The sequence below is a fragment of the Muscardinus avellanarius genome (genome assembly GCF_963383645.1).
Source record: "Muscardinus avellanarius genome assembly, chromosome: 11".
NCBI lineage: Eukaryota > Metazoa > Chordata > Mammalia > Rodentia > Gliridae > Muscardinus > Muscardinus avellanarius.
Window position 1 is genome coordinate 72,014,832 of NC_137797.1, and position 12,601 is coordinate 72,027,432.

Genomic DNA, 12,601 nt, shown 5'->3' on the forward strand with positions numbered 1-12,601 from the left:
ACTGAGTTGCAAAGGGCCTAAGTAGCTGAGGCTGTCTGCGAATGGTGATCCTCCTGTCTCAGCCTCCCAAATGCTGGGATTACAAACCTTGCCACCACTCCTGGCTACTATTTTTTATTCTTTATTTTGAAACTAAGTTGTAGAGGGTTTCACTGAGTAGCTGAAGTTGGAGGGAGCCACCCTATGATCTTCCTGTCTCAGCCTCCCAAGTACTGGGATTACAAGTGGGTGCCACTATGCCAGGCTCTATCTGCAATTTATTTTTTTCAGTACTGGGGATTGAATCTAGGGTCATTTTACCTCTGAACTATATACCCAGCCCTATCTATCTGTCTATCTATCCATCCATCCATCCATCCTTCCTTCTTTCCTTACTTCCTTTCATTCTATTGCAGTACTGGGGATGGAAACCAGGGACATTCTACCTCCCAGCTACACCCCCAGCCCTATTTTTTTACTCTTTTTTTATTTTTGAAACAGAGTCTTACTGAGTTGTGAAGTGCTTCCCTAAGTAGCTGAGGCTGTCAGCAAACTGTGATTCTCAGGTCTTTGCCTCCTGAATGCTGGGATTACAAGCCTACACCACCATGCCCGGCCTTATTTTTATTTATTTTTAATTTATTTATTGTGGTCCTGAGAATTGAACCCAGGGGCATTCTACCTCCAAGCTACACTCCCAGATCAACTTTATTTCTTAAATGGAAACAGGGTCTCCCTAGGTTGATGAGAGTCTCAGTACTTGCTGAGGCTGTCCTCGAACCTTTGATCCTCCTGCCTCAGCCTCCCAAATACTGGGATTACAAGTGTGTGCCACCACACCCAGATATGCCTTCCCATTATTGCAGAAAGTTCTCTTGCGGTGTGCTATAAACTCTTCCTCACAAAACTAGTCCTGAACCTAACCTGCCTGCCTCTTCTTCTACTCTTCTTTTTATTTTATTTAATTTATTTTTTAATTAATTAAAAAAAATTTTTTTGCGGGTCTGGGGATGGAACCCAGAGGCATTCGACCTCTGAGCTACATCCCCTGCCCAATTTTTTATTCTTTATTTTGAAACCGGGTCTCACTGAGTTTCAGAGGGCCTCACTAAGTAGCTGAGGCTGTCCGCGAACCGCGATCCTCCAGGTCTCAGTCTCCCTAATGCTGGGATTACAAGCGTGCGCCACCACGCCTGGCTTCCACTCTTCTTTTCATGCCTGGCTTCCACTCTTCTTTTTAAAAAAATTGTGTGCTGGGTGGGGCATGCTTGTAATCCCAGCATTAGGGAGGCTGAGACCAGAGGATCGCGGTTCTCAGCTACTTAGTGAGGCCCTCTGCAACTCAGTGAGACCCGGTTCCAAAATAAAGAATAAAAATCGGGCAGGGGGTGTAGCTCGAAGGTTGAATGCCCCTGGGTTCCATCCCCAGATCCGCAAAAAAAAAAAAAAAAAAAAGTGTGTGTGTGTGTGTGTGTGTGTGTGTGTGTGTGTGTAGAATCTATGGCCTTTGGTTTGGATCATGGCTCAATTCACTAGATGTGAGTCCTTGGGCAATTTATTGAGCTATTTTGGCCTCAATCTTCTCATTTGTAATATGGATATAACACCATGTAATTCATAAAGTGAAGAATAACTAAGAAGATATAAAGTATCTAGCACAGTTAGCGTGTCTCCTGCTTACCCCCCTTTCCTCCAGGGCAGGGCCAGGAGATTTTGTTCAGTGACAGTACTCCGGCCAGGCGGCAGCGAGGCTAACTTAGTTTACTAATAGAGTGATACAAGGTCTTGAAGATTCCCATAGACTAGAGATGGGGGTGGGGCGCCCTGAAAAGGAAGAGAAGTTCTAAGTGGATGTTTTCATGGGGAGGCGTTGTGTGTGGTGATTGTGAGTGCACCACCAGTGTTTACTCGCGAGGAGGTCTGGAAGCTAGAAGGAAATAGTAGGGGATCGTGCAGTTTTCTCGGGGCCCTTGAACGTGGCAAGAACCCACCCGCTGCAGCGCCAGGCGCCCTGCCTCACTTTCTCCATTTGTGGACTCCAGTTCCCAAGATGCAGAGCAGCGGCCAATCTCCTGGCTCTTCTTCCATCCCCCTCCCGGGAAAAATTACCCCTGGCCGAGGCAAGGGGGCAGCTGGAGTTGCAGGGACCAAATGACCGCACGGAAAAGGAATTACAAAGCGGCCCGAATCCTAGTTTCACTGCCCAGGAGGCAGGGGACGCAGTTCCCGGACGCGGGCGGCGAGGACGGGGGCTTCGTTCCCACGTGTCCGCCGGCGGCCGGCCCGGCGCGGTCGGGGTTAACCTGCGGCGGAGGGATCCCTCGGCGTGTGCGTAGAACTGCAGAGTCACAGCCTTTCCTCCGAGAGGGCCGTATTCCTACGCCGCCCCGCTCCAACACAAAATAGGGCCACATCTTCTCCTTTCTCCCCTTCTCGAGCGGGGCTCCCCAGGCCCCAGGCCCCCGCGGGGCTCGCGCCGGAGGCCTCACGAATCTCCGCGACCGCCGCCCGGACCTCGGGCCAGGAACTCGCCCCTTCGCAGGAACCACCCTACCGGCCGAGCAGGAGGCGGAGGGGGAGGCGGAGCGGCGCCGCGCTGCACTACTTTCCTCTCCGGTTGCAAATGGCTGCCTCGTTCCCCACTTTCCGCTCAGTTTCCTGACCCCCCGGCGCCGGGAGCCGGGGCCGGGCCATGCACCTCTAGGCCCCCCGCGATCGCAGCCTGCCGGGGGTCGAGGGCGCCGCCGACGGGCGCCGGCCGGGCCGGGGGCGGGGCAGCGCCGAGGCCGGCGGGGCCGGGAGGCGAGCGGGGCCTGGGGCGGCCGGCGGGGCGCGGGCCGAGGGCTCGCAGCCCGCCCCTTCCTCTTCCTCGCCCACCTACCCTCCTCCCTTCCCCGGGGGGAGCCGAAGGTGGGGGGCTCCGGCCGCCGGCGAGCGCGCGGCCCGAGCCGCCGGCGCCGGGCGTGTGTCAGCCGAGCCCCGCGGCCCGCCGGCCCGGCCGCCTCGCCCGCCTCGCCCGCGCGGCCCGGGGCGCCGCCGGGAGGGCGCGGGCGGCCCCGGGGTCTGCGCCCCGCCGGCCGGCGCCCGCCGCGCCTTCGGGGCCGCCGCGGAGGCGCCTGGACGGTCCATCTGGAGAGCGCGCCGCTGCGCCCGAGCCCGGCGCGGGCGGCCGGGGCGCTGGCCGGGCCCCGGGACTGAGAGGCCGCCCGGAGCCGCGGATGCAGAGCCGGCCCGCCCGAGATCAAAGCCACCGGTGCTCTCTTTGTGTCCGCTCGGGATTCGCCGCCCCGGGGCTGTCCATGGAGACCTAAACTGCTGGGACCCGCGGCAGAGAACCCCCCTTCGGCTTCTTGCTTTTTTCGGGGGGGGAGGGTGGCCACTCCGCCCTGGATTTGCCGTTCTTGGCCCCCTAACCCCCCCCCGTGCAGGGGGCGGCTGTGATCGCTCTGGCGGTTGGAGGTCGGGGAGCGGCCCGGGCCCTGGCCATGTTCTCGGATGAGGATTTCTGGATCGCCCTGTGAAGAGGTGAGTGAAGTCCGCCCGGCCAGGGCCCAGAAAGGGCTGGACTGGGGGCACAGCCAGATGGACTATCTTGGCCGGTTGCTGGCCTTTAGGTTGTAGAACGGGGTGCCAGAGCCAGGGAGGTTCCTTTGGCAGGGTCTGTCAGGGGAACCTGAGCCAGTTGCCCGGGCAGAACCGAGCCCTGGCGTCTTGGGGTGTGCCTCTTTAAAGACTGGGGGTACAGGGAACCACGGGAGTTTGGGAACCTGTCCAGATAGCTTCTCTGCCTGTTTATTTTTGTGTTGGTGGGAGTTCCACTAAACTAGGACCCAGGCCCCGATGCCAGCACCAATCCCAGGCTGCTGCTTCTCCCCCCAGGGTTCTTAAGGGCCTTGGGACAGACAACTTGGGGTGGGGTGGGGGAGGGTGCCACTGCCAGGTCGACTTACTGCCAGGTTGTAGTTTAAGGTTGTTCCTAACCCAGCCGGGCACTCAAAACAGCCTTTGGGAAACTCAAGGAGCTCGTTCCCTTCACCAGGCCTTCTTTCTCTGGGCAGAGGGGAGGGTGTGTGGAAACTGACTAGCATGAGGAAGGGGGTGGCCGGGGCAAGAAGAAGCAGGGCTGGGGCATCTCTGACCCCTCTGTTTAACTTTAAACTACCCCTGCCGGCCAAAGTGACCCCAATGAGGCATAGTGCTGTCTTATCCTGCTTTGCCTCCCCTCCTCTCAGGATGGACATAATCTCCAGGGGATTATAGAGGAGGCCGTTGAGATTTGTTCCCTGCGAATGTGGGCTGCAAAAAATGGCTTTTGTCTCCTGCTTTCTCTGGGCCTAGCGTGGAGAGCCGGCTGTCCATGAGTCCCTGGCCAATCCTGCAGGGCTTTTCCAGACTTCTCCAGCCCTTTTCTGGCCAGGGAATGTTAACTGGTCCTCTGATTATATCCTAGCCCTGCAGAATAGGGTGGTCTGTACCTCTCTGGAAGAGAAATGACTTGGTCTGTACTCTTCCGCTGGAAGCCAGTGTTTCCAGCCCTGGTAAAGAGGTGCTGGGGAAGAAGGGGTGTGTGTTCACGCGCGCGTGCGTGCGCGCAGGAAGGGTGAGCATGAGCCTTATGCCTCAGCCTCTGGGCCTTGGGTTGGGACAGCCCCTCTCACACCTGTCATGCTGCCCAGCAGGGATTTGGCTAGTGCCTTTTGCTCCCTCACTCTCCACCTCCCCCCCCCAACATACATATACTAGATTTCCTCCTTGTGTCTGATCTTGGAAAGGGAAAAGTAGAGGTTTTGCCCTTGAAAGATTTCTGGGAGGTGAGAAGTGGTACACAGGTGGTGGAGAGAGATGAGCTGTCAGCTGTGCTCTCTGCTCCTGCCTTCTGTAAGGGTCTTTCCTGTTGTCTGTCCCAAACAACTTTGTCAAGTGGGATTGCACCTTGTTAGCTATGGCTGCCCCCAGGATGACCCAGGGGCAAAACGGAGGGTCTGCGGAGGGTCTGCGGGGCCATTGTTGCTATTTGGGTCCTTCCTGGAAGGCTGACCCAAAATGGGGGTGGAGAGGGGTGTGGTTTGTTCTCAGGCTGGGAACCAGGAAGTCCTGAGTCCTACTGAAGAGCTGTTCACTCAAGGGCCTGCTTTAGCCTTTCACCTCTCCAAGCCTTCATTTCCCCCCCTTGGCTGGGAAAATGGAGCAAAAGCTGTTGGTCTGGGATGAAGGCAGGGAAGAGAATGGGTTGAAATAAATCCTTGCTTTCTTTTTTGTTGTTCTGATCCTTTTAGGCACAGGACCAAGGGTGTCAGTACAGTCTTACTCCCTAGCTCAGAGGAAGCCTGTCAGGCACTAGCTCAGTTTAGATCCAGTCAAAACCCCTTGGTATGTATGTGTGTCTGTCTACTGGCTGTGAATGGTAGGATGGGGGAAACTGCCTTTATTTGTTTAGATGTGTTCAGAGGCTTGATAACTGGGGACTCAGCATTGGGATGCAGATGCTTCACTGCAGGGGTGGAGAAATAGGGGATGAAGGCTCAGGCTGTTTAGAGGTGCCCCTGGATTCCTTTTGATACAGATAAGAGAACACTTTGCTCCTTGCTTTTTAATCTCTCTTTTTCCATGGGCCCATGAATGGGATTCTTACTTTGGAGGATGTTGGTACCCTGTTTCCCAAGGCTGAATGAAGGTGGTTTCTGTACCTTCTTGAGCATTGTCAGCTTTACCAGCCTGAGAGGGCTGCGCTCGGGGGAGGGCAGAGGAATTTGTCCCTCTGGCCTTGTGTGAGGCAGTCCTCCTACCCACTGTATTATCACTGTTGCTTTTTATTTCTTTTTGTTTGCAACTCATTTGGCCTCAACTTTGAGAGCAGAGCTGGTGGAGGATCTTTGGGGACATGTGGTGGTAAGGTGCATTTAGGAAACTTTGAGGCCCTTTTGGACCTTCTGGGTATGGCCAGACCTTCTTACCACTGAATAGGAAGAGGGGCCTGGCTGGTGCCCTTTCTACTCCCACTTTCCATAGGTGGCCTTCTAAGGCCCCTTGAAGTTCCAGAGCAGGTCTGTGAACCAGCCAAGTGATCCATTCTACTTTCTTTTCAAATGTGATTGTATAGCAGGTTTAGGAAAAATGGTTTGGGAATGGAAATGACAGGTAGCAGGTGATGCTTTACGTTCTCTATTTCATGGATTCTGAGTGTTAGGGGAAAAGTAAAATAGCCTCCTTGTGAAAGGGCTCATTGCCAACATCTGTAAATGAAGTATGAGTTCATAGAAGGTGGACTGATACTGTAGTAGTCAGGGAACTGTTTTCCCAGTCGTGGATACCTTTGAGGGTTCCCCCTGTCGTTCAACCCCAAGCTGTTGACTGGGTTTTTATCTTCCAGCTTGAGAGGACAGGGTTGTCCTTAACATGGGAGATAAATTTCTCAAACCTTTATATTATTTATATTTCTTTTTTTTTTTTAAGACTCCCAAACACACACTATCACCTCTAGGAACATTGTATATTGTCTTTCTCTGATTAAGGGAAGGGTCTACCCTTCTCACTAACAGCTGCTGGCACCTATTTTTCTCTTCTTTCTTCTATAGGGTCTTCAACTCTGTAATACTTCCCATTCTTTACTCCTATTTTTGTACTGTGCTTAGTTCCTTCTGAGGTTGAGGAAAATATGCCAAAAGGTGTATCTCAACTTTTTTAGGTATAATGTTACTGTGTTTCATGTGGCTCTGGCTCAGGCTGACATATCCTAGAAGGGGGATGAGGGACCGTTACTCCCCCACACACCCAGTGTGTGTGGAAACCCTGCTTGACAGAAGAGGAAGGAAGCTACTCTGCTCTGCTATGTCCTGCCACATTTAGACCTCCTCCAAGTGGCAATGTGCTTCCTAAGACTACAACTCCCAGCATGCCTAGCCTTGAGCCTGGCTACACATGCTCAGTAACTCTTAAGGCCCACTTCTATTAACTACTGGGGACATCCCAGGAGGAAGGGCAGTTGGCGTTGCTAACGGCAACAACCTAAGGCCTTCAGACTGGGTGAGACCCAGGGCTCAGGGCAAGAGCCAGGGGTGGGCCTGAGCTCTGTTTGGGTGGAAATTGGGATTTCTTCTGTTGTCTTTGGAATATCCTAGTTGAAACTGATAGAGGTGGGGGTAATCCATCCATAGATAGGTTTTAGTTCTAATAGTGTGTTCTGTCTTTTGCAAGACCCCAGGATGCTGCCTCTGATAGAGTGATTTTGGCTGGACTCAGGTTTCATGGATTTACCCTTAGGTTGTCACTGACACTTTGAGGCCTCAAGGATGATAGCTGACTTGAGACCTGAGGAAAAAGACCAGGGAATAGGTCATTAGAAGCCTGGTGGTCTAGCTGGGGTGGTGGCACACACTTATAACCCCAGTACTTGGGAGGCTAAGACAGGAGGATCAATGGTTCCCAGCCAGCCTTAGGCTACTTGTGAGGCCCTCTGCAACTTAGTGAGACACTGTTTCAAATTAAAAAAAAAAAAAAAAGGATGCCGGAGGTGTAGTTAGGAGATGGTATGCTGCTGAGTACAATCCCTAGTACTGAAGGGTAAAAAAGAAGCCAGGTAGTCTGAGATGAGGTAAAGGGTAGTACTAGGTATACGTTGAAGTACTACTAGTTGGATGCTATTGCCCTGGAAATTGTTATGAAGGAGACCGAAAGTGGGAAAATAGAGTAGATTCCTGCAAGTCCAGAGTGAGAGAAGAGGGTATGTGTTTATCTGGGGAAGGCTTAGGCAAGGAGAATAAGGGTCAGGGAGAATGACTTTCCTTGCTATTTCCTTGGTATTAGTGTGGAAGGTCGTAGGTAAGGCTTGGTTCTGGTATCTGTAGATAACTTCCTTCTGGGACTCTGGGGAAAACACTTATTGGGGAGACTTATGTAGATATCTCAACATCAACAGGTCTCCCCGAGAGGGCCCTGCCCCGTCGGAGAGAGGGATGGACAGCCAGAAGCCGTCTGGTGAGGATAAAGATTCAGAACCTGCAGGTGAGTAGGGCAAGTTCTGGGTTTGCAGATAGCTTTCAGTTTTTCATAGGCAACCTTATATTTTTGGTCCTGGTACAAAGACATGAATTAAGTCTAAGTAATAGATATTGAAGGACTTTGTTCTTTGAAAGTCAAAATGCCATCTCTGATCCACTGAGGGTCTTGGATTATCTCATGAGTCTGGTGTGTGGACTTAGTATTAAATCAGACTGATGAATATTACTATGTCGTTCATTCAGGCGATGGGCCTGCAGCCTCGGAGGAGTCAGGTGCCACTGAGCCAGACCTTCCCAACCCACACGTGGGGGAGGTCTCTGTCCCCAGTTCTGGGATTCCCAGGCTTGAGGAGCCACCCCAGGACTGCAGGTATCTTGTTTGGGAGAAATGGGGATATGAGGGCACACAAAGATTTGATTTGAAGCTGGACTTGGTGGCACATGCCTATAATCCCAGTACTTGGGAGGCTGAAACAGGAGGTTCACAGGTTTGTAGATAGCCTTAGAAAAGTTAGCGAGAGTCTCAGCAACCTAGTGAGACCCTGTTTCAAAATGAAAAAATAAATTAAAAAGGGCTGGGGGTGTAGCTTGGAGGTAAAATGTCCCTGGGTTCAGTCCCTAGTACCACCAAAAAAGGGGAAAAATAGATTTGAGAGTTTGGGGATTTCAAGGAGAGGATTCAGAAAAATGAGTTTTGGGAACATGGGCAGTAGCAGGGGCCTGGCATGTTGCTAACTCCTGTGTGTTCACAGTGTGGGTCCAGTGCGACGTTGTGCTCTCTGTAACTGTGGGGAGCCAAGTCTGCATGGGCAGCGGGAGCTACGGTGCTTCAGATTGCCATTTGATTGGCCTCGGTCTCCTGTGGTGCCCCCTGGGGGGAACCCAGGGCCCAGTGAGGACCTAGCACAGATTGGTTTTCCTGAGGGCCTTACACCTGCCCACCTAGGAGAACCTGGAGGTAAGTGAGGGGAAGAAGGGCAGGGAATAGGGTCAGGGCTGGGAAGACTTGAGCCAGCAGTTACCTGGTCGCTAACTTTTTCTTTTCTATTGGCCTCTTTCCTCTGTGAAGGGTCCTGTTGGGCACACCATTGGTGTGCTGCATGGTCAGCAGGTGTATGGGGGCAAGAGGGCCCAGAACTATGTGGTGTGGACAAGGCCATCTTCTCAGGGATCTCACAGGTAGGGTTAAGGCCAGGGGATTGAATTGGGAAAGGCAGAACTGGGCTTGCAGAGCGTGGGCATGGCTGATGGGCATTTGGGATTCAGCACAGAATGAGAAGCACAGTGGACATACTGGGGCAGAGCTAGTGCCTAAACTGTTCCTCTGGAGAAAGCTGGCTGACTGATATTTTGTTTCTATCCTGGCAGCGCTGCTCCCACTGCACCAGGCTCGGTGCCTCCATCCCTTGCCGTTCATCTGGATGTCCACGGCTTTACCACTTCCCCTGTGCGACTGCCAGTGGTTCTTTCTTATCCATGAAAACACTGCAGCTGCTATGCCCAGAGCACAGTGAGGGGGCTGCACATCTGGGTGAGAAGTCTTGTCCTTTGGACGTAGGGAAAATAGGGGGCCAAATGTGCTGTGGATTTTGATACTTTGCAGAGCACTACTCAGCGTCTATAATTATATGCCATCAGTCTGCCCCACTAAAATACGTGTGAACCTTGTGAGCACAAGAGCTTTGCTTGTCTCATTTACTGCGGTGTCTACAGTGCCTAGAATAAGTATTTGGCATATATTGGGCAGGTTCTCAGTAACTACTTGTTACTCGTTCATTCTGTGTCCATGGAATTTCCGATATGTATTTGGCACTGTGCTAAATTTTAAGGAGTCCATAGCTGATGTGTGCTGTCTGTCCCTTCACACTGCAGAGGAGGCGCGCTGTGCCGTGTGTGAGGGGCCGGGGGAGTTGTGTGACCTGTTCTTCTGTACCAGTTGTGGGCATCACTATCACGGGGCCTGCCTGGACACTGCTCTGACTGCCCGCAAACGTGCTGGCTGGCAGTGCCCTGAATGCAAAGTGTGCCAAGCTTGCAGGTAAGAGTAGGAGGGAAGGAGGGAAACTTTAGGCAAAGCACAGGTTAGGGTTAGAAAGGAGGGCAGGAAGACTCTGTAATATTCCCTGTGTTCCTGCAGGAAACCTGGGAATGACTCTAAGATGTTGGTCTGTGAGACATGTGACAAAGGATACCATACCTTCTGCTTAAAACCACCCATGGAGGAACTGCCTGCTCATTCTTGGAAGTGTAAGGTGAGTGTCTCCTGATTCTGCCTCCTACAGTGTCTCCAGAGTCTCCTTGCAGTGCCCAGTTCTATACTTTTCTCCATTCTGCTGTCAGTCTAACCAGTGCCTGTTCTGTCTCCTTTCCCCCAGGCATGCCGGGTGTGCCGGTCCTGTGGGGCAGGCTCAGCAGAGCTGAATCCCAACTCTGAGTGGTTTGAGAATTACTCACTCTGTCACCGCTGTCACAAAGCCCAGGGAGGCCAGCCTATCAGTTCTGTTGCTGAGCAGCCTCCCCTTGTCTGTAGCAGGTAAGTGGTGTGGACTGGTTGAGACTGAGATGGGGTTGGGGGCGGGGGTCAGGAGAACTGAGACTGGCAGGGGCCATATTAAACCATGAGCTTTTAGGGGAGAGCCCTAGGGTGGGTGGTGTAGACCACAGTACTCGTGCCTTGCCCAGTGCTCTCTAGAGCTCTGCGAGAGCCACAACGCCTGCTCCCCTGTTACCTTCTGCAGATTTTCACCCCCAGAGCCTGGCGATATCCCCACTGATGAGCCCGATGCTCTGTGCGTTGCATGCCAAGGGCAGCCAAAGGGTGGGCACGTGACCTCTATGCAACCCAAGGAATCGGGGCCCCTGCAATGTGAAGCCAAACCACTAGGTGAGTAGGGTTTGAGGGGCCCTGAAACTAATCCCCTTCTCTTCTGTGGCAAGAGACAGTTTTGCTTTGCCTTAAATCCTGTACTCTGTGGAGTACGTCTGAGCTAGGTAGGAGTATAGTGTGTTGTGTCTGCAGGGAGAGCAGGGGCTCAACCTGAGCCCCCGTTGGAGGCCCCCCTAAATGAGGAGATGCCACTGCTGCCCCTACCTGAAGAGTCACCCCTGTCTCCACCACCTGAAGAATCACCTACATCCCCACCACCCGAGGCTTCACGCCTGTCCCCGCCACCTGAGGAATCACCTGCATCTCCACTGCCCGAGGTGTCACGCCTGTCCCCGCCGCCCGAGGAGTCTCCCCTGTCCCCGCCGCCCGAGGAGTCTCCTCTGTCTCCCCCACCGGAATCATCACATTTTTCTCCACTGGAGGAGACGCCCTTCTCTCTACCAGAAGAATCACCCCCATCTCCCTCTCTTGAGACACCCCTCTCCCCACCACCAGAAGCATCACCCCTGTCTCCACCATTTGAAGAGTCTCCACTTTCCCCGCCACCTGAGGAATTGCCCAGCTCTCCGCCACCTGAAGCATCTCGCCTGTCTCCACCACCAGAGGAGTCACCCATGTCCCCTCCGCCTGAAGAGTCACCCACATCTCCACCACCAGAGGCGTCTTGTCTGTTCCCACCATTTGAAGAGTCTCCCCTGTCTCCCCCACCCGAGGAGTCGCCCCTGTCTCCACCTCCGGAGGCGTCTCGCCTGTCTCCACCCCCTGAAGACTCACCCATGTCTCCACCTCTTGAGGACTCGCCTATGTCCCCCCCACCTGAGGTGTCATGCCTGTCCCCATTGCCTGAAGTATCACACTTGTCCCCTCTACCTGAGGTGTCACGCCTGTCCCCACCGCCTGAGGAATCTCCCCTGTCCCCCCCACCTGAGGAGTCTCCCACATCACCTCCACCTGAGGCTTCACGCCTTTCTCCACCCCCTGAGGACTCTCCCACATCTCCACCACCTGAAGACTCAGCTGCTTCGCCGCCACCAGAGGACTCGCTCATGTCCCTGCCGCTGGAAGAATCACCCCTGTCGCCACTGCCTAAGGAGCAGCTGAGACTCTGCCCTCAGCCTGAAGAGCCGCAACTGTCCCCCCTGCCTGAGGAACCCCAGCTCTGCTCCCAGTCTGAGAAGCTGCACCTGTCCCCTCAGCCTGAGGAACCGAGACTCTGTCCCCACCCTCAGGAGATGCACCTGTCTCCTCGGCCTGAGGAGCCATGCCTGTCCCCTACACTTGAGGAGCCATGTCTGACCTCTCAGCCTGAGGAACTGCACCTGTCTCCTGTGCCTGAGGAACCATGCTTGTTCTCCCAGCCTGAGGAAATGCACCCATCACCTCAGCCTGAGGAATTGCGCCTGACCTCCCAGCCTGAGGAACCCCACTTATCCCCTATGCCTGAGGAGTCGCGCCTGTCCCCCCAGCCTGAGGAACCACGCAGGTCCCCTCAGCTTGAAGAGCCTCCTGAGGAGCCAGGCCCTTGTCCCGCACCTGAGGAATTGTCCTTGTTCCCCCCATCTGGGGAACCACCCTTGTCCCCCTTGCTTGGAGAGCCGGCTCTGTCTGAGCCTGGGGAACCACCTCTATCCCCTGTACCTGAGGAGCTGCCCTTGTCCCCATCGGAGGAACCATCCTTGTCACCTCAGCTGATGCCACCAGGTAAGGGGGGGGTTAGCACCCCCTTACTCTGAGAAAG

General features: G+C 54.0%; 1 protein-coding gene across 1 annotated transcript in view; it reads left to right on the plus strand.

The window, feature by feature from the left end:
• Positions 1-7,931: 7,931 nt before the first annotated feature.
• Positions 7,932-12,601, plus strand: part of KMT2D (lysine methyltransferase 2D) — a gene marked incomplete at both ends in the record, with an annotated part of 42,590 nt that continues 37,920 nt past the window's right edge. The window contains 10 exons of the mRNA XM_080704901.1: positions 7,932-7,980; positions 8,220-8,346; positions 8,729-8,934; positions 9,046-9,155; positions 9,345-9,507; positions 9,849-10,014; positions 10,114-10,228; positions 10,352-10,509; positions 10,715-10,860; positions 10,996-12,564. Of these exons, the coding sequence (XP_080561027.1) occupies positions 7,932-7,980; positions 8,220-8,346; positions 8,729-8,934; positions 9,046-9,155; positions 9,345-9,507; positions 9,849-10,014; positions 10,114-10,228; positions 10,352-10,509; positions 10,715-10,860; positions 10,996-12,564 (2,809 nt within the window). The remainder of the gene's footprint in view (positions 7,981-8,219; positions 8,347-8,728; positions 8,935-9,045; positions 9,156-9,344; positions 9,508-9,848; positions 10,015-10,113; positions 10,229-10,351; positions 10,510-10,714; positions 10,861-10,995; positions 12,565-12,601) is intronic.